This window comes from Solenopsis invicta, chromosome 11 (assembly GCF_016802725.1).
Source record: "Solenopsis invicta isolate M01_SB chromosome 11, UNIL_Sinv_3.0, whole genome shotgun sequence".
In the NCBI taxonomy this organism is placed as follows: Eukaryota; Metazoa; Arthropoda; class Insecta; order Hymenoptera; family Formicidae; genus Solenopsis; species Solenopsis invicta.
Window position 1 is genome coordinate 3,974,509 of NC_052674.1, and position 21,827 is coordinate 3,996,335.

At 27.7% G+C, this 21,827-nt stretch overlaps 3 protein-coding genes across 16 annotated transcripts in view; all 3 read right to left on the reverse strand.

Moving 5' to 3' along the window:
- Positions 1-1,080: 1,080 nt before the first annotated feature.
- On the reverse strand, positions 1,081-9,583 carry LOC105194707 (transmembrane protease serine 9). Its single transcript, XM_039455177.1, has 8 exons — positions 9,448-9,583; positions 8,685-8,982; positions 7,481-7,784; positions 6,955-7,119; positions 3,268-3,385; positions 2,309-2,624; positions 1,427-1,733; positions 1,081-1,351 (listed from the first exon to the last, which is right to left on the reverse strand). The coding sequence occupies exons 1-8, from the start codon at positions 9,488-9,490 to the stop codon at positions 1,178-1,180; spliced, it is 1,725 nt and encodes a 574-aa protein (XP_039311111.1). The 5' UTR covers positions 9,491-9,583; the 3' UTR covers positions 1,081-1,177.
- A 354-nt stretch (positions 9,584-9,937) lies between these two features.
- On the reverse strand, positions 9,938-18,306 carry LOC105194668 (carboxypeptidase B). Of its 2 annotated transcripts, none has more exons than XM_011159704.3 (9): positions 16,694-18,306; positions 14,274-14,675; positions 13,229-13,328; positions 12,579-12,684; positions 12,326-12,487; positions 11,806-12,019; positions 11,272-11,502; positions 10,952-11,136; positions 9,938-10,774 (listed from the first exon to the last, which is right to left on the reverse strand). In XM_011159704.3, the coding sequence occupies exons 1-9, from the start codon at positions 16,966-16,968 to the stop codon at positions 10,599-10,601; spliced, it is 1,851 nt and encodes a 616-aa protein (XP_011158006.2). In that variant the 5' UTR covers positions 16,969-18,306; the 3' UTR covers positions 9,938-10,598. The 2 variants fall into 2 exon arrangements, with proteins under 2 accessions (XP_011158006.2, XP_039310981.1); XM_039455047.1 differs by having other exon boundaries at positions 14,274-14,668; positions 16,694-16,793.
- A 412-nt stretch (positions 18,307-18,718) lies between these two features.
- LOC105194673 (tensin-1) overlaps positions 18,719-21,827 on the reverse strand; it is a 203,578-nt gene continuing 200,469 nt past the window's right edge. For all 13 annotated transcript variants that reach the window (XM_011159715.3, XM_026130838.2, XM_026130837.2 and 10 more), the window contains one exon: positions 18,719-21,495. In XM_011159715.3, the coding sequence (XP_011158017.1) occupies positions 21,336-21,495 (160 nt within the window). In that variant the 3' untranslated portion in view covers positions 18,719-21,335. The remainder of the gene's footprint in view (positions 21,496-21,827) is intronic.

A 21,827-nucleotide genomic window follows, 5' to 3' on the forward strand; every position in this document is an offset into this window, starting at 1 on the left:
TCCAGTAGATAAACTTGCGTTATCAGATTATAGCCAATCATTATCCCTCAATAAGGATATAAAAAAATACAAAAAATCAGTAATCTGATCTTATGATAAATGAATTGATTTTTCTATTTATTTATCATGAAGATTTGTGACGTAAACGGATTTTCCAGTTCAATTTATATTTAATGGTAATTCCAGTTAGCAGTTTAGATTATATATAAGAATAAAAAAGGTCTGGAGGGGATGGATATAAAAGTCAAGATATCTTTGTGCAAAACCATTGTCTCTTTTTCGTTTAGCTTTATCAAATCACTCCGCACTGTGAATAGAACTTTTAAGTTAGTATATTGCAGGCAGAACAAGCAATTTTATTTAATAAAATTAATTAACACGGAAGAAAAAATATATATTTAAGTTATAGTATCCTATTTATAGTTAATGATAGGCATAATAGCAGCTAAGTGAAATAAGGGACGTAAAAGAACCTAAAAATAAAATCAGTAACACAATAGTAGAAAGTGTTGATTAATGACAAAATTACAGTATAAAGAGTAGAGAGTAAAAGTGAGAGTTAAAGATTTCAAATTATTTTTTTGTAGTTTTTAAAAGTATAATATTTTTATTATTTATTTAGAAAACAGTGCTCATGAATGAATCAGTACCATGATTATATACTTTACGTCTCTAAAATATCAGGTCAAAAGTTCAAAAGACGAGTATTCTTATTTACTTTATCAACTTTATTATAATTCTTCTTGACAAAAAAAAAGTTAAATCTTTTTTCGAATTATTTGTTTCATATTATTGCTAATTACTAAATTCCAGAATTATTCCTAAATACAGTAACGTTTAATTATTTATACATATTATATTAAAATTTTGTGATAGAATATGATTATATATTAGAATATGTATAGTGTGTTACCAAATGTCACTGATTGTGAGATGATACATTTAATAACGTTGGCAACTATTTTTTTTATTGTATAAAATAAAAGCACAAATGTAACAATAAATTTTACTCGAATGTATTCAATATTGAATTAAATTAGTTGTAAGTGGTGTATAGGTTTGAAATAAAAACATTGTTTATTTATGCTGCAATTTATTTTATATTTATTAAATAACATAATAACAATATACATATAACTTGTCGTCAATCACTTGTACGTCGTCAGTATTACCATCGTTAATGATTACCATAAACAAGTGCTTTCTGCTCAATCCATTCGTTGAATTTAGATACCTTAGTAAACACGGATGGCGCACCTTCACTACCACATGGAACAATACCCCAAGATACTATTCCAGTTTGTATCGCTTTTTGTCCATTTCGTGAGATTAGAGGGCCACCAGAGTCTCCCTAAAAATAATTTGACATATTAAATTGCTGTATTAATAGACGATAAGCTTATTTTTTGAATAGATTAAAACTTACGTTGCATGCGGAGATTCCTTCGTCCATTGGCCCTGTGCAAACATTGGTTTCATGAACGGGAGAAGATCCTGTTAAGCGTTCAACGGCATCGTGGCAAGTTTGACGATCGACGTACTCCATTTTAACTTGCTGAAGTGTATCTGGCAATACTGGGAAGGGACCCGTTGAAATGGAGCCCCATCCACAAAGCCATGCTTCTCCCGTTGGTTCACTTTCTGCTGGTGCCAATTCGATGGGTTGTACTCTGTCCGTGTACTTCAATGGAGACGAAAGTTTAATCATGCAAATGTCATATGGGCCCACGCCACTGGAAAAATAGAAAACACATATTATAATATAAATATAAAAAATATACATTTATTAATATATATTAATTAAAAACATTGAAAAAGTAATTGTTATTAATGTTAAAAGAATTGTAGTATTAATAGAAAAATAATAATAATAATCTTACAAATAGAAATATTATATACAATATAATAAATCTCGAGATTATTTTGTATATCGTCACCTCTTATCTGAGATATAATAGTTTTTCTAAGCAATCAAATGATTATCGTGATACCACTATTAATGCTACATCATTATCAGTACTTTTGATTATTGTATTTATTCTAGAAGTAAAATTGTTGATTATTAATGCAACAGCTATTATGTCCTATATTGTCTCTATATACAATTACAGTTCTACATTATAAATATAGCATTGATTAGAGCAAAGTTGTCAGTATCATAGGATTTCTAAAGCGACATCCTTTATATCTGAGAAACTAAACATTGTATTTTATTTACTGATTTTATTAATACTAAACATGACTTTCTTCTTTTCTATATAAAATCTGTTAAAAATAAATATTTATCGTTTTTTCACGTTTTACTGACCCTTGATAGTTTTCATGTACAATATATTGTGATATTCCGGCCGACTGTTCGGAGGCCTCACTATCCTGAAGATTGTGCTTTCCAGCCTTGACATTAATAACATCCAGAGAAGGAATTGCTTGACAACAATGAGCTGCTGTCATAATCATTTCTTCGTTATAAATCGATCCAGCGCAGAAATGTGAACCGTACGCTTGAAGAGAAACTATGAACGGATAAGCTCCTTCTGGCGCAGGTTCACCTCCGACTATTAGAGGCAAATGTGGTCGAGTAAAAGATAAGAATGACGGCATCTGAATACCAACATGCGGCTTCCCTGAAATTTAGATTAATAATGTTTGAAAAACTATTTTTGCAACAAAATAAATTAAACAAAGGATTGAAGATGAATGAAATAAAATTGAAGGATTTGTAATGATATAATAAAATCTAAAAGAAAAATGTGTAAATTGGGCCAATTTAAAAGCAGCAAGTAAAGACAATATAAAATCACACAATACATATCAGCACAGCTAAGATCTAATTATGACCGATAAAGCATTTTGATTGTTTGTACTGTAAAAGTGATACGTTTCTTTTGTATTTTTTTAGTTGTTAAATCTAATTTTCACTTTTCAAAAATTTTAATTTGATGTACAATTCTAGAGAATTAACAACATTGTATGCAGATTATAATACTTTATTGAAATATTAAAACTTTTTAAAGATTAAAATTAGATTCAACAGTTCAAACGCTACAAAAAAAAAACATTATTTTTTGCCAATTCGAGGACCAAAATTGACCTATTTTATATTCATTTTTCTTTACAACCTATTTCATTATCTATTAAAAGACAAAATGATTCAATTATTATTTATTTAATAAATTTGAGATTGTTTAATAAGAGAAGTTCTTTTTTCACTGCTCATTTTTTAAATTCAAATTTTATACCTTGTATATATTGAGAAAATTGACTTACCCGCAACCACCGCTACTAGGAAGGCAAATAACACAATTGCTTTAGGAGACATTTTGCTGTTTACTGTCAATGCAACAAATTGACTGCATTTTATACTCTTTTCGTCGAGGATATCCATTCAATATCAATGATAATGATGGGCTGTATAATCCATTCAAAGCTGTGATAATCCATTCAAATCTGCAGAGGTTCATACGTTTACGATAAGAGGGATTTTACTCCAGACGGATTTTCTTTGTGACCTGACGTGTATTGATATCTATACTCTTACAGAAATAAACTGGAAAACCAATAATTATTATTGGTTTTTAATATAGTAATACTTTATTTTCTAATAGTGATTATGTAGCTAATAATCGGATTGTTTACAATAATCACTCTTTAATAGTTCTTTTATAGAGTGATTAGTGATTCCATTAATCAGATTATTTGCAATTATTAATAGTGCACTACTTTTAATAATAGCACACTATTTTTAATAATAAAATTTTATATGTATATATATGTGATTATTAACTTTTAGTAGTTGAATTATCCACAATTATAATTAATTGAAACTTCAATAGTTTTAAACTATTTATATATTTATATATTACAATACTTAGAAGACAATAATGTTATATCAGTAGTCAAAGTATTAATAATAAGCATTATTTCCATCATTGTTCGTAAAATAAGTACATATACTTATGGTAATTGTATAATTAAAGTATGCAGTAATAACACTGGATAACTGGCTAACATACTATACATATATTTTTATTTTAATCATTTACAGAATTTCTGATTGAAGTGTATAATATTATACAAATATAAAAAATCTATTCTTACCTTTAAATCTATATAAAATGAAAACAAAAATAATTTTTATTATGTTAAATAACATATTTATACATATTTGGATTTTGAGGCCCAATCACTGCACCATTACGAAAATGACTACTAAAAATCAATAATTACTTTGTAATAATGTAGTGATTATTGGGTTCAAATGATCCTTTAATAGTTAAATTTAATACTTATTTAAAATTTAATACTTAGTTGTACTATTAAACTAATAATTGTTTCAAATAATCCGCGAAAAGCTACAACAAATAATCAAATAGTTTTACTAATAGTTTTACTAGCATTATTTCCAATTTTTAATTGTTCAAAAAAAATTACTAATAGCTTTTAAATAGTTTAATAATTTATTTCCGTAAGCATGCCTTATCATTAACAAAATCTGTGCAAATTCTGACAAGAAATGATTTTTATAAATTTAGAACTGTTGACATTAGAGCTAAAAGTTTAATTGTATTTACTTTTTATTTAAAAAAAAATAACGCTCATTAATAAATAAAAAATATAGCTGCTAAAAAAGTAATGTTAAAAAATAAATGTAAAAATTAATAATAATGCATTTTTGTATTATTTTAATAATAATTCAAATTTAGAAATAAACTAAATTTAATAAAAAATAAAAAATATAAAAATAATAACAGACATTATTAATTGACTTAATTTTTGTTCTTATTTACTATTTATTTATATATTGTTTAAATCATAGTCTTAACATGCTAATTAAACATAAAATTTATTTAAATAATAACAATATAACACTCTTTCAGTTTTAATTAATTAATATATAATCCGATTGTGATGGATCATTGTGTTATCGTTGTTTCATGATAATTAATCTTTGTCTTTCAATAAAAGTGTAAAAAGAATAAGGAAAATTAGTAATCTGTTTATGATAAGGAAAAATATATAATTCTTTTTTGATTTATTTATTAATCAGAATTGTGATAAAAATGTTTCCTGGTTTTAAAATTCAATGAATTATTATTTCGATAAAATTTAGATAAGAATAAAGTAATTATGGAGGGGATGTGCATAAAAGACCGAGATACCTTTGAGAACTTTTGTATTTGTTTGTTTCTCCCTTTTATTTATTTTCAACAAACCATTCAGCGCTGTGAGAACTTCTGTTGGTGCGTTGCACTTGGGACGGAAAACTTTATTCAATCAAGTTAATTAAGGTGAAAAGAAAAATTGTACATTTAGCATCTTGTACTTGTTAAGAGCAGTTAAGTGAGCTAAGTGGAATGACGTAAATAATTCTCTATATATAAAATCAATATCATGATAGTGAGAAGTTTTATGGTGAATGAGTAACAATAAAAGCATTAAAGTATAAAAAGTAGTGAAAGAAAAAAAGAAAAAAATTAAAAAATTTTAAATTATTTCTTAATATTGAAGATATTAGTTTTTAATGCAGAAATCAGTGCGTAAGTAAATATTGTATATTACTATAAGGTCATATACTCTATGCAACGCTACTGGAGACAGTCTGAAAAACCATTATTTTTTAAACAAAATATATTGACGATTAAATTTATTTTTTATTGTTAAACAAAAATTTGTCATAGGAAAATTTATTAAGAATTATCTATATTATCGTATTGCTATTTTTTTATATGTTTCTAAAGTATTCTACAATTTTACATTTAGCATTCTTTGCCTTTCATTTTTTGTGTATTGTACTTATATAAAAACAATAGTATTTTATATGCATAACAAAAGTTTTTCACAAATTTTACAAGTAATTGTATTGGTATTGGGAATTAAATAATTTTATTTATACCAGATACTTTCAATTGTTTTATCTTTTTCAATATGTAAATTTTTTTGTTATAATAATTTCTATTGCATTATTATTAATTACTAAAAATCTTCATAAAAGTTATTTAAACTACTTAAAATTAACTCTGTGATATAAAATTAATATTTTATGATATAAAAGAATTTTGAACTTCTCTGAATAGATATTAAAATATTTGATATTTAAAGTAATAATGCTCATAAATTCATTTTTTTTTTAAATAGACAGAAATATTATTTCAGTAATGTAATTTTTTTTTAATATTGATTTTGGTAATATCTGATTTACAAATATAAACAAATTAATTATTAAATTTATTGCATAATACGATTGAAAAATTTTTGCTGCAGATTTGTGCAGCAAACTCACATTTTGTAAAGAAAATATGGGTTAATACTTTAATTATTAATTCTTTAATTTATACGTATTTAACATAAATATACATTAATTTTGTATAAATTATTTTAATTTTGTTAATAATTTTTAGTTAAAAGTTAAAATTGACATTATAAAATTAAACTATTTAAATTATATATTAAAATTATAGAGTATACATGTGTGTGTGTGTGTGTGTGTGTGTGTGTGTGTGTGTGTACACAATATATATAATGTATAATATGTATGTATATTATTGTGTATATAAAACTCAATATAAAGCGATTAACTTTTTCTACAAGAATTTAATAAGTATTGGTGTTTAATAATTATGAATAAAAAGATTAGACGATTATTATTCATTTTTTTTGTATTCTTTTATTACGTAATTTAGGATTCAGATAAAAAAAATAAATTGTATTACATTATGGATTTAATATATTTATTTTCAATCAGTTTTTAACATTATATGAAATGTAGCCTTATTGTTCTTAAAATGTATCGTTAAATTTTGTTAATCTTTCTCTTACTTTTTAAATTAAAAACTTTAACATCTTAATAAAATACAGAGTCATGATCCAAATATAATATTGATGAATACATTAATCAGTGAAATATGATGGAAACAATTTAACATAATTACTTATTAATAATATTAATATTAATTAATTATTAGCCCCTGTTGTTTGCTTAATCCAATCAACGTAAGAAGCTACGCGGGTATAAACCGAGGGCATTCGATTGACACCGCATGGATAGACACCCCATGAAACAATACCGAGTTGGGTAGGAGTGTCATTATCAAATTGAACCAATGGACCACCAGAGTCGCCCTATAAAAAAAATATTTAATTAGTAAAAATATTACGAAAAAAAATGTGTTTAAAATTTAATTATCTAATTGTTTTGTTGCTATATTAATAACAAATTTAAAAATATACAGATATAATATACAAATTATGTGTATAATTTATATTATACATTGTATAATGTAATTTTATACATATATCTAAACAAATTAAAATTATTGCTTTGTGTAGATCAACAAAATAGATTAACGAAATAATTAATCGATTAAATATTATTGACATTAACAAAGTAAAATTACGAAATAATATTATTTTTAACACATAAATATAATTGTTGTAATGCCAATTAATCGCAAAAAGGATATAATGTTTAAATTTGACTTACAGAACAAGCGGATATTTCTCCAACAGGCTCAGTGCAAATTTGTGAATCATAGATTTGTGGTGTCTTAGGACCTTCTGGGAATTTTTCCTGACAAGATTTATTATCCAATATAGGAATAGTAGCCTTTTGAAGAACCTTGGGGAGTACTGGAAGTATTGACTTGGAAGTAGAGCCCCATCCAGTGAGTACCACATTTCCAGTTCGTACTTCGTCTTGCTCAGGTAATTTGACAGCGGACACTCTCTCATTAAGAACGAGAGGAGTCTTCAGTTTTAGAATAGCAATGTCGTATGGAGCAACACCTCTGAAAAAAGCAATATAATTTAGTCTAATATATTATGATCACACGCGGTAACTGTATTATCAGTTGAAAAGACGCCAATGCCGAAAAGACTTATCAAAAAGAGTGATGACATTGTACCATGACATAGATCGTACATTGTGAAATGATTGCTTAAGATAAAAAAAGTACAAACTTTTAAATTCTTATACTGAAAAAAGAATTTTTATGTTCAAGTAAATATATTTATTTTAACATCATTTTCTTGATTAAAAATATTTTCTAAGTTTAAAAATAAATTGTTTTATACTAGTTAATATTTATATTAAGGAAAAATAATATTAAAATAAATTTTATTGAATATATTGAATATTATTTGAATATAAAAAAAATTTTTTTTAGTGTAAAAAAAATTAAATCTATATAACTATTTCCACTATTTTGGATATAATTTGTTCATGATTTTAATATTTAGAGATATAATTCACAATTATAATTTTAAAATATAAATTAATTAATAATATTTTTAAATAAGTATAAGCAATACAACTTCGTATTTTAATATTTTTTTTATAAAAAAAGTTTGTTTTAATAATATTAAACAATTTTATAATTTTGTACAAATTATTAATATATTCTTATATATTTCAAAAATGTTAGTGATGTGTTTTCACAGTTATGTGATGATTATTGATGAAATTCACGTTTCTTAAAAAGAGTATCTTATATAATTGTTTAAATTGTTTTTGTCAAAATAAATACCAAAAGTAAATATCAAAACTAATGTTGTTTTTTTATTTAGTTACAAACCTATATTTAATAAACTAATTTAAATTAAAATACATTAAAAAACAAAAAAAACTATAACTAGCCAGTTTAATTTTTTGAAATATTTTTAACTGCGAATTAAAGTAATAGACATACCCTGGATATTTTTCGTGGACGTAAGTCGTCTCGACGTCACTTTCTTGCTGAGTATCCTCATCATTAACAAGATGATGCTTGCCAGCAAAAACTTTGAGCTTGCCGATTGGCAAGACGCAGTGTCCAGCAGTCAAGATATGATACTCGTCTATAATCGAACCACCACAGGCATGATTATAAGGCAACAAGGGTGGAAATAGAGACAATCGAATAGAGACTTGATAAGGAAATTCTCCTGGTTCGGCATCTTCACCATCGGTGATCCTGGGTTTCAGGCGGTAGGGAACGGCCAGACACGCTGTACAAATGTTTAAAATAATTTTCAAAATAGTTATTTTAGAATTACCATAATATTTTCGCAAAGCTTAAACATTTTATTTTAGTGTTTATAATATTTTTAGTAACTTTTATTTTTTAAAATATAACACTATTTCAGACATAGACATAGATCTTTAATTTAAAAAAGAAATAATCTAGATATTTATACTTTTTATATAATTATTAGTGGGAACGTTTAACCAAGTGTATTTTTATTTTTAAATATTTCTTAGAAATATTTTACACGTGTTTAATAATTCTAGAAAAAAGAGTTCGGCGAACTACATATTCCGTATTAATTTTTATTATATCTGACAATGTAAAATAAACGAGTTTTATTTTTATAAAAAGAATTATAAAAAAAATTTTTAAAGTTTACATATGTATACATATGTAATATACATATATAACATATAAGAATTAAAAACTGAATGTGCGTACTTACCCTGGAACACCAAAACGGTAACTAGAAGGCACCGAATCAACATTGTCGGTTGGTATGTTAACTCAATGGAATCTAAACACCGAAGATCTTATATACGGTTTATATACGAAATAACTGGCTATATCTCGCGATAAGGTGTGTATTTTGAATTAATAACGCAACTTTTGATAACGCTCTTCTTGAACGCTTAGATAAGCATGCACTGAGCATGACTACTTTTTAACTTGTCCCTTAAAGAAAAGGCACATCTTAATAATTAATTTTCTTAATTCTATATTTTTAATAAAAAAATTAACATTATTTGATTTAATAATGTATATTTTATACCAAAATTTTACCTTTATTTTTATATTATAATAAAATAATCTAAGTCTAAAAGAAACTTATTTATTTATTGTTTTATGAATTTTATAATATATTCAAATTAAAGGTTGCAAATAAACATTAAACTAAATAATCCGATACATTGTTTTAATAAATAGAATAAGAAGATACTTAACGTACTATTATTTGTACAAAAGAGTTTAGCACTAATATATAATAAAGTAAATAATAAATAATAAAAACGTTCATTATATTATACACTTTCTCTCATTACTAATTGTAAGTATATAAATATAATTCTGTATACACAGAAACACGTTTTACTTAGTCTATAAAAAATGTACATAGATAAACGTATCTAAAAAAGTAATAAATCTTATAAACAATTTTAATTTCTAAAATATAATTTTTTATTTAATTCGACTATGTAATCAATTAAGGTACGTAACTTTGCACGGGAAACCCCAATCTATTACAGCATCTTATGTACCTATTTGTTATGTAACTCAAAATTCAAGAATCATAACAAAAATAAATTAATGATTATCATGACAGATAATGTGTCCTCTCTGAGTTTTCAATTAAAGATAATTTTATCTCTCGCCGACATTTGTAGCTCAATTAAATTATGTCGATAACATTTAAATGCCGATTTCTCAATACAAATGCCCTATGTACTCAGTTCATCGATGTCTACTGCGTAGAAATAACGGTGAAAACCCGCAACTTGTATGACTCACGAAGGGCATTGATCCAGTTTCCATTACCTGGATTAAAACAAGAACATTCGAACGTTAAATGCGCATCAAAAGCGTAAGACGTTGCATTCACGTGTTGTACGTAACTAATCGGGCGATCGCTCGTATGCCTGCCCAAATTTCGCGCGCAGTCGGAACTATTTGAGTAGCCGGTAATAGGAATCCATATGTTCCGCGATCACGTAGCTCCACCGTATATGCATATTTTATCGAAGCGACGCCTTTAGCCCAATCGTCAGACGCTCCTGAAAAAAAAACACATTTATTATGGACGTGACGTGATGTGAAGTATCGTCTTATCTCGATATTTCTGAAATTTTCCTAATAACCGTGAACCAACACATTAAATCTTTTGTATAAACAAATCTACAAAAAATATATTAAAATTAAAAATATTAAAGTAAATTAATGTATTAAAGTACCAGAAATCGGATACATTAGTTCTGCTGCTGGTCCAAGTTGATAATTAGTGCCGTGAATTTTCGCAATCGCATTAATTGCTTTCTTCGCCACGTTTACCAAATCAGAGTAATCCGACGGTTTCGAACGTGTGTAACCCCATGGTACCAGCCACATTTGAGAATAAGAATGCAAAGTCAAGTACAATCTGAAAATGTAAATTTATCACTATTGTTACGAAATGCTTAAATTAAAATTTTAATAAAATTAAAAACTTAAAATAAAATTGGTTTCAACGGTAAACTTAAATTAATTAAATATTAATTGGACTGAATTGGCGTACCGAATATCTTCTTTGTTCGCCAAAATATAATCTGCCATCGCCTTCGTTTCTGGTTCAGAGAAGGCGAAAGGCCCGGAATACGTTTCCTGACAAGGATCTAAACTAGCTCCTCCTTCTTTCTCTTCGCCCCAGTGGTACGCAAAATTTCGATTCGGATCGACTCCTTCGCATGTAGTCCATAACCATCTGGCATAGTGCGTTACGAGCTGTAATAAATTGGAAGGCGTGTACCTAGGAAAGAAGATCACGCACTGTTTTAGTTTTAGCAACACGCGAGGCTCTCAAATTTTTTTTATTGCATAAACATCAATTATATAATAGGCATAAAAAATGTTTTTCGATTCAGACAATTTTAATTTTGTTATCTTAAAATCTAAAATCTTATTGTTTGCCAATCTAATCTGTAATATTTCTCTTAGTATAGTATCACTGTCAACAAATGAGATCATATAGGCAAATATTACTGATATTAGTCGATTAATTAAGATCCTGTATACAAAATTGTGGAGTTGAATGGATGGTTTTTTTCCTTACCTACTATCATTCTGACTTTCCACATGATTGCTTCTGGTCTTCCTCCAAAAACGATCACTGACATGGCTGTACTCATAACCGTCAGGATTAACAACCGGCAGAATCATCCAGTCCGAATTATCTAATAATTTTGTGTAGCTCGTATTCTTCTCTACCAACTGATTCAATATGTAGGTCGCCACTGCGGTACCAATCCATTCTCGTCCGTGCATGCCTGCAAAGACGATGACGGTTTACCGAAAAGATGATCTAACGGGACGAAATGTGTGTAAAACGTGGGAAGTATCCGGGTTCGACGCCGATGAAAACCGGTCATAATTTTGGCGACAGATTGTCTATGTTAAAAGTTTTTACAATTTTAATAAGAACAGTCAACAAGAAAAATAATTTTTCATTTATAATAATAAATATTATAACACTAATATATACGTATAATTTATAATTTATTCACAATTACTTTTTTTTACTTGTACTTTTTCTATATAAAAAAAATTAAAATTGTACTACAAAAGAAACTTACCGGCATCGATCCAAATGGCGGGTTTCTTTTGGCCTTGTTTGTTCGATCCTGTCGAAACCTTCGCCACCTTTATCGGCTGACCCTCATAGCTATGTCCAATTGTTATTAATTTTACCATTTTGGGATATTTGGTGGCTAAGTGTTCTAAATAGCGTATGATATCTGCCGAAGAACAAATCAATTGTGTAACTTAATTAAGTTTATTAAATTAAATTAATTTTAAACAGCATAAAAAATATCAACACGATTTTACCTCCGTATCGATGATAACGTTTCCACGTCATCGTATGGCCTTGATTGATGACCAAATCGTCGCGCTGTTCTTTAGACATTTTTGGATTTTGATAAGAGATAGTCTTCTGTCAATTACATAAAAAAAAGTGTTAACATGACCTGACTCAATTCAAATTCTCGTCTTAATAGTATCATTTAAGCATATCACTAAACAGTACAATTTCTTTTTTTATTTCCATATCCATCATTAATCAATAGCATTTACAAATAACTATTCATACATGCAATAACAAAAATCTTTGATTAAACATTTTAATATAATAAATTATGATTTATTTATACTATTTTTTATTATTTGGTATCTCTACGCCATAAAAAATTATTGAAAAGGTCATAAGTGTGAGCATTAGCCATGGATATTGCTGTCATTCAAATTTTTTTTTGTTTATCCGATGTTATTGCTTGTAATGAGATTAATTATGTATAAATTTTTAAATCATAGTTTAAAATTTCAATGAGTAACAAATCTTAATAATATTGATTTTTCAATTATTGTTGTTACTATATAATTCCATGTGCTTTTTACAAAAACTCAATATCATGAACAATTTAATATTAACGTATTAATAGGTATAAGTAAATAATATAAAAATATGTACTTATTTTTACCTGAATATCCGATATTAATATTTTGAAGTTAATCTTCTTATCCTTTAAAAATTCCTTAACATCATTTACAAGATCTGGCGATACAATCATGTCAGAAGTTCTGTAAGAGAAAACGTAGACTTATACATATATAAAAAATTAGAGGAAAGTCGCCAATACCGACATAGGTTTCTTAAAGCGACACTCCTTAACTTTTCGGAAATTGAACATTGCACTTTATTAATACTGATAAAAATATATTTGCTTAGATAATGAAAGAAGTGAAAACTCATTATTACAAGTACGTTCATGCCTTCAGTCTAGAAAAATCAGTCATAAATAAATTTTTTAAATATGAGAATAAAGTTTTAATAATTTTTTTTTGCAAATTACACAGTTTAAACATTGATGAGTATGTTACAATGTTATATCATATTATATCATATAATAATATTAGATTATTTTGCATATTTATACCATCATGTTCAGATTATATTTATATTCTTATATTTTTCTCATGATACCGTTTTAAAATATATAATTGGGATGCAGTGTAAACTGAGACATCTGATAAGACAGGCTACAAAATAGTAAAAACTAAAGAATAGAATAAAAGACAGACAATAGGAGACACATCATTAAGTTAGTAACCTAATTTTTATATATTTCCGAGCTACTTGTTGCGTCTAGCGGAACAGTATAAGATGTTTGTATAAATAGACAAAAAATGATTTACATCAAAGTGAACAATTTTTAAAAATTCTGCATCTTAACTTATATTTTTTACACTCATGTAAAAGAAAAAAAAATGAAAATGTAGCATTACCACTTTACTATGCCAGTTTTGGTATCATTTTGTAAGACGTGTTTGCTTATCTTACAAAAAACTTTATTGCAAAATTTGAAATATTATAAAAACTGCTACATCATCTGATAGAAAATACTTTATAGTTCGTATTTATGTTTCTAAAGTTTTAATTTTAATTTTTGTTTAAGAAATATAATTCAAGAACAAAGTAGTATGTCGATATCGGCAATCTTACTTTAACTAAAATACAAATACAACCTGTTAGAATTTGGAAAGGACCAAAATTTAATATCTTCAGGCTCGGCGTCTCTTAATTCGCGCAAATCCGTAACTTGACTTGCCGTGTTAGGAAATGCCCTGATTAAATGGAAATTTCTATAGTTTATTCTTCTGGTACGTGACCGTGAATCCTTTTTCTCGGTACCGACGATACTGTTCACAACTGTGCTGAGTCCGCTAGCTACGACGGACAGCACGGATTCAACGAGGCCAAATAAAGAAAAACCTCTATAATCATCATCGTCATCATCTTCATCCCAGAGTAAGTCTCTGGGTGTGTTCTGATGATTACTTGCTTTAGCGAATACGAGACGATCCTCTTCTCTACCTTTGAAATTCAAACACGGCTGCATTTCTTCATCGTTAAGGGCATCCTGGAAACTATATGTAGATTATTATTTGTGATTTTTATTGTGTAAAATATATTTTAAAACTTTTTATATCAGTTTGTTATTATAATGTTTGTTATTAAAATTCTTTAGATCACTAATAAACACATAATAAATATCATTTTGTAAATCTTTGTGCTTTGTAAAATTTTAAATGTTTAATAATTTTCATGATTTAAAAATAACTTAGCTATTGTAAATTCTATTGTAAGTTTCAAATTGTTATAAAAAAATTCAGAATGTATAGAGATTTATAAAAATGTTTAATAACCGTCTTAACATTACGTGCTTTTAAATGCCAAGAACGCTCATGCTCATGTAAAAAACGCTTGAATTAATACATTTTCATAATTAACTAAATTCAGCGAGCAATACAACATTCTTTTATGATTAACGCGTGTCTACTTTCTCTTAGAAAAACTCTTTTAAAAGAAAAACTAGGACGGAAAGAACACATAAACGAATGAAACACATGAAAAGGTGCATCTTAATTAATATAATTGAATGTTTCTTAGTATAAACAACATGCAAGAATTAATGAAAGTTGCAATAAATGAATTAATGTAAAAATAACAAGAATAACATTTTTTTTATACAAACTAAATTTAAATTTACGACATTTGTTGCACTCCATTGCAGAGCTCAATTAACATTAATATAAATTTAAATCTTCTCTTTTCTTTTTATAAAACATTTTACAAAGAAAGAAAAAGCGAAAGAGAGAGAGAAAGTTTTAAAAATATTAAAATTTTAATTAATTTTATATCAAAATTACAAAATTTTTAAATAAAAATCACCAAATTAGTCTTCTTTAAATATTTAAAATTTGTATCGTATTACTCTTTTACATATTATATATTGTACAATATATTATTAGTTAAATATACTTAAAAATGATGTAGCGATTTATTTAATTTATTGATTCGTTGTTTAATTATTTTAATTTCTCAGGTATAAAATCTTACAATACTTTAAACATCTTTTGATATTAGATATTAACACTTTCTACACACAATTAACTGATTGAACAAAAATATTCAGCGTATTTTTTTTTTAAGTACTACAAATATTGTACCCGCAGATTTCTAAACTAAGAAATCTGTGATTGTACCTGACCAAATAAGTCTATTTTTTCCTTATAAATTTGGCATTTGTCAAAACAGGACTACATTGGCGACCTTAACTCGTACACATCCTTTATCCAGAATATTTTAAAAAACTAAAATACAAATGATTCTATTGTATATAGAATCATGGCTCGTTTTACAACTATAAATTTTTATTTTTTTTCTTTGTTTTCAACATATTCTCGTTTATATAAAAAGGTTTTCATCACTTCAATTATTAAAAAAAATGAAAATTTAAGTGATAATTTTAAGCTGTAATGCAAAGTATTAGTCGCTATTTTGCAAATGTTATAAATAATATTAAAAAAATTTTTTTTTGTAATTATTTTAATATTTTTTTAACTGTGTTAAAAAAAGGCATTATTTAAAATGTAAATGCAATATACCTTCAATCAATATGTAAATTTGTGCATATAAAAATACGTTTTTTTCAATTTATTATGTAAATAAACTTTTTGAATAGACATTATTTTGAATTAATTTTTTTTTTGTAATTTGGAATGTCAATTTTAAGATTTAAAAGTATTTTTCTTTAAATTATTTTTATTTCAAAATTTTTAATTTTTATATAAAAATGTATGTTTCTTTTATTTTGTCAACTAAAATTAATTATAACATTTATATACAATTACTTTGTAATTAATTATTATACAAATACTTTCTAGAGATATTAAAATATATAACTCATTAATAAATTTTTTATATTTATAAAAATAGTGAACATTAAACGCGAATGATCCAGCGCAGAGAAGGTGCCTAAAAATAACGTTTGGTACACTTCGTTAAGATATTAAAAGATAACTCAATTTACAATCAAACTCAAGTTTATTCAACTGTGTATGTATGTTTAATAAGCTCTTAATTATCTATTAACGACACCAACCCGCTTTCCACATTAAGTGCTTTTTCCTGCTTGAATATCTTCTCCTTCAAATGATTATATTGTGAACGTATCACCGTATAATTATCACGATACGGACTGCTATATGCCGGATGTAGCAGGAGAATCCACGAAAATCCGAGGATCACGCACAAAATCGACTCAACGGCAACACTCATGGCGTACTTTGATCGCGCAGAATACTTGATCGTCTTGAAGGTTCCTCGTTGACTGGCAAACCCGCAGCCGGAACCAGTTGCTAGTTCATACGGGCACATGAAACACGACGGTTTCACTGTTCTGCCTCACGGGCTTGGATTACGGGATTTCATTTCAACGCTGGACGACGTTCATTCTTCAGTCATGCAGCGGATCAGCAACCTCGGGGTTAACGAATAGAGTATTGGAAACGTTACAGAGGATACATTTACTAATCTTGACAGTAATTTAAATCGACCCTCTATATTTAAAAAATCTGATAGATTAGATAAGAAAAAATCTATATAATCCTCTCATGTTTTTAGTTTGTAAACATCAAATTTGTTATTTTTTTACTTGTGTTATTTAGTATCTAGTTTTATAAACATCTTTAATCTTTTATCTGGTCATGTTTTATCGAATTTGATATAATCCTATTATTTTGTGTATGACGAATTACATAATATCTTAATTTTAGATCTTTTTTTTATCTATAAATAATTTAAATATTTTTTTATAACTATTTATATATAAATAATTTATTATTTTTAATATACATATTTAAAAAATAGATATATTTGATTTTATTATTATTAATATTATATACATATTATATGTATAAAATATTAATATTAAAACAAACACATATAAATCATAACAAATCGCATAATTTTCAGATTGAATTAGATAACTCGAGAAATTGTACAAAAAAATATATATGCTCATAATAAATATTTAATTATTTAATTGAAATACTGTTAAGAAATTGTAGAAATAGATAACTTCTTTATTAATAGATCAAATGAGCATTCAATTGAAACAATAATTTTGAATTAGTATTATAAAATTGAATATAATTTCAATAAAGTTTAAATCTGTTTCTATTATTTTCTATTGGTTTTTTTCACATAGGACTACTTGACTGATCATGCAACATAACACGGATTCAGATAATGCTATAGTAGCAGTAGCAGTGAAATCTACAAAGTAGTGTGATTTTATGTAATACATTGTATCATTATCTTCGTGATATTTTTATATAGCTTAAAAAAAATCAAACTTATAAATATTTGATAAAATATTTCATATATATGTATATAAATTCAAATCTGTTCACAAAATTAATGCCTATTTTTCTGATTTTCTAAAAAAAATGTACTTTATTATCAGAGTTCGTATAGATCGTTTAATTTTGATTTACTGCGCTTAATTCAGAGAAGAAAAAGTAATTTTTGTATTCACAACTAACAAAATAATAAAATAATACAATAATTGAAGGTAAAACCTCCAAGCCAAGCAAGTATTCCCATGAATTTGCTTGGTATGGTGGAATGCGTAGTAGGTCAGTAAGTTTGCCGTTAGCAAAACACGTTTTCGCGATATCAGTGTTCAAACAACCGTAACTATATGTATTAAATTTACTTTACTAAGTAGTGGTTTTACGTGATTACTACAATTAAAACAACCTTTTCAAAAGTCTAAGCACGTGAAGATGGAAATTTTAGGTACATCTTATGTATCATTTAGAAATTTAATTCATCTTAATATGGAGTTTTTCTATACTTTACATGTCGGTAATTAAAGAGAAATATACAGAATAATAAATCATTGTAAATCACTTCATAAAATTGCTAAAAGAAAATAATAGACTTTATGTAAAATAATAAATAATAAAACTAGCTCTTCTATAATCTTAGGTGTGTAATAAAAATTGAAATTAAATTTTTGATAAGTACAAAGATAATTTCTTGATGTTAATAATTTATGTACGTAATATATATATTTAGAGAAGCTGCTTAAAATAGTAGAATAAATATTAAAATCAAAACACGCTGTGAATATGATTTATTGTTGTTACAACTATACGCGCGTACCCATGTGGCACGCAACGGTACAATTATTGCGCAAACATACACAGAGTATAATATAGCGTAAATAAGTATAATATTAATAATTATTATTATAATGACTGAATGTTAAATTAATGTTACTTCTGTTAGTCAGGTTCGGGCGCGTACGAAAAGAAATCTAGACGAAGAAGAAAGGGCAGACGGACGATGAAGAGAAGAAAGAACGCAAAAAAATACACGGCCGGTTCTCTCAAGCGGGCCCTTGATTCTTTCAGCGGCACACTCAATTATCTCTATGCGTTTCGAGCCCGTTATCCATAAGATAAAACATATTACTTTACATCTAGTCTCAGCGCGAAGTAAAGTACCTCGCGCTCGCCGCTATTGAAGGGCCAAGCATTCCCGAAAAGGGCTCCCAAGGTCACCGTTAACCTATTTCTTGACCATTGAATATACAGTACGAATTTTGACTAGCACATTGCGTAACTACGGGTCCTCCTTCTCTCGATCGTGAAGGAATTCGCAGAGAATGGAGAAAACGCCGAAGCTTCGACCGACCTTCGTTCGGAAGACAAAAGTAGAAGGGATCGCGAAAGTAAATGACGAAGAAGCCGACGACGTCGAAAGAAAGGCTGGCTACTGCAGACACCAGCAGTCCCTTCGCGCCGTCGTATTGTCGTAATTACTATATAATCGATTCGATCGTAATAATTGACATCGTCGTGTCCGTCGAGACACACTCTTCGAGAGAGTATAAGCTCTCGACGGTACACGAGCCCGAAATGGCAAGAATCTATGAGTTCACCGAAAGAATACGCGCGATACTGCCTCGTCACGTGCATACTCCTCCTTAAATAGCATCATTCATTCTAACCTGCGTAATTTTCGAGCTGCTCCTAAACGTAACATTGCTTCTTCCATGAGTCGCGGACTATCATTCATCTCGCGACACGGTTTCCCTCAAGGTGTCTCCTCGAGGCCTTCTTTTAAGGCGTCTTTTTGTCTCTTGGTGTATTTACAGTTATTTATAACATCATTCTTTCACACATCGAGGGAGCATGACACGAGGATTTTATACGTGCGTGTACATGTATATGTATGGGTATAATATACTCTGCACATGATGTAACATTCTCTGTCAAACATTACTCGAGAGTCTCAAGTATAACATGATAATATATGAATTTACGATGCTCACGCCTTATTTACGATTTATTCGTTATTTAAATTTTATTATGTGTGTTTCTTAAAAATTTAGGATTCTTAAATAAAACATTCAAATATAATAATAAATTCTGATTATTTCGTGATCGTAAATTTCTATAAATTTCTTTATCTTACTATTAATTCTGTAACATTTTTTAAGTAAAAAATGACAGAAAAACAGAACTAAAAAAATGTTTTTTGTAGACTGAATCATGTATTTACCCATGTATACTGTCTGGATCATTAAAATTATTAAAACGCGAGCCCAAGTTTTGTTGCCATTCAAGTGATAGTTACGTGTATGTAGTATGTGTAATCATGTGTAAATGAATGCATATTTATACGTGCGCAATGCATAGGTGTTTTCCGAAATCGAAAGCGCACTCAGTGTCGTGCGAGATACGCTCGTTTCGAATGTTCGATGCTCTTCGTAAATCGCGCGAAGAGCACGGTTGAGTCTTTTCAACTATGACTACGAGCTATCGGTAAATTCGTGTGCGGCTGATCGATCGTATCATAAGCGGGGAAAGGTGGCGAAATCATGAACTTCAAAATTTCGCAAAACAAGCTTCTAAAAAAATGTTCGAATATAAAGAGAGGGAAGAGAGAGAGCGAAGAATCATTTAAATATATTTCGTTAAAATTCTTATATTAAAATTTGAAATCTTTCAATAATTGCTAAAATGTAAATAATATACGCTAAATTATAATTATACTTATTAATAAGAACGTAAAGAATATTCAAGATTTTATATTTTTATAAATAAAATAAAATTATTGTATTACATGTATCAAATTTTTCCAACGCAGTCATTTGACCACCTTACCCTTCTTAGACCATCTATTATATCTTTACTATTCGCTACGTTAAATGACAATAGTAACGATAATCATAACAACAACTTTTTTTATCTTGTTTGCATATTGACGCGAGGATGGAATCGATTTACGTTATCGCCTCTCGTTCTTCTCGTTCTCTTCTAAAGAGAGCGATTCTCGACTTTTTCCCAGCGTTATCGATAATTATATCATTCCTACTGTTTGCAACATGAATGCTCTACTGATTCAACGCTACGAAATGCACGTAGACTTATTACGAACAATCGGTTAATGATGATGATTAATTCGTGCAGCCATTTCCAGCAAATCCTTTAAAAGGATTTACGTGTGTCCTTTGTGTCCTCAACGGAATAACGATTTCATTAATCGATTATATCAATCATTCGTCCAGTTATCCCCCAACTTCTCAGTCGATCTTAATTGGACTTTTGCATTTTTTTTTGCGTTCAAGATATGTATCGGTGTCGACCTTAAAGGCGAAACCGTTAATGAATTTGCAATGATGTTTGTGCCCGTTAGTCTTGGCGATTGTGGCGAACGAGTAGCGATTCTTAAACGATGTTGGCCTTGGCGATGGAACTACCCATCATGACTTTATTAACGAAATTTACGATGGCCGTGGCGGGTTGTTCTGGTTCCAGTTCAGCGAACACGTGGCACTGATTGTCTGATTTGTGAGCGAGTTTTCTTGCAACAAAGCCGAAGCAGCGACTGGAAAAAAATAATAAGCAAATTGAATAGATTAAGCTAAATGTAAATAATTAAAATTATTTATATCGAATTCTGCTATTAAATGTTCAAAATATTTTATCATAATTTTAGAAATTTTATTTTCTGAATCTAGGTCAGAGAAATCGTAAATCACTTATATTTATAATTATTGTTATATTTATAATTATGATCATCAGTAATTATTAATAAGATTATTCATCGTTTTTCAGTGATTCTAATTAAAAAAGAAGGAAAGGGGAAAGGAGGTATTCTCATGGATCAAAATCAGTGTATTATCACTGAAAGAGTGCATATATCATTGATTAATATAG

Bases quoted from the DNA above. Each gene is read 5' to 3' on its own strand.
- LOC105194707 (XM_039455177.1), bottom strand. From the start codon at position 9,490: ATGTTGATTCGGTGCCTTCTAGTTACCGTTTTGGTGTTCCAGG. The intron at 3,386-6,954 runs TAATTAATATTA...CATTGATATTGA, and splicing joins AAACAACAGGGGCTAATAAT to ATGGATATCCTCGACGAAAA. The intron at 1,734-2,308 runs GTCAGTAAAACG...CTATTTTTCCAG, and splicing joins GTACATGAAAACTATCAAGG to TGGCGTGGGCCCATATGACA.
- LOC105194668 (XM_011159704.3), bottom strand. From the start codon at position 16,968: ATGTGCCCGTATGAACTAGCAACTGGTTCCGGCTGCGGGTTTGCCAGT. The intron at 13,329-14,273 runs GTTGTATTTGTA...TTTCTCTTACAG, and splicing joins TCCTTTCCAAATTCTAACAG to AACTTCTGACATGATTGTAT. The intron at 12,685-13,228 runs GTAAAAATAAGT...TGTAATTGACAG, and splicing joins TATTAATATCGGATATTCAG to AAGACTATCTCTTATCAAAA.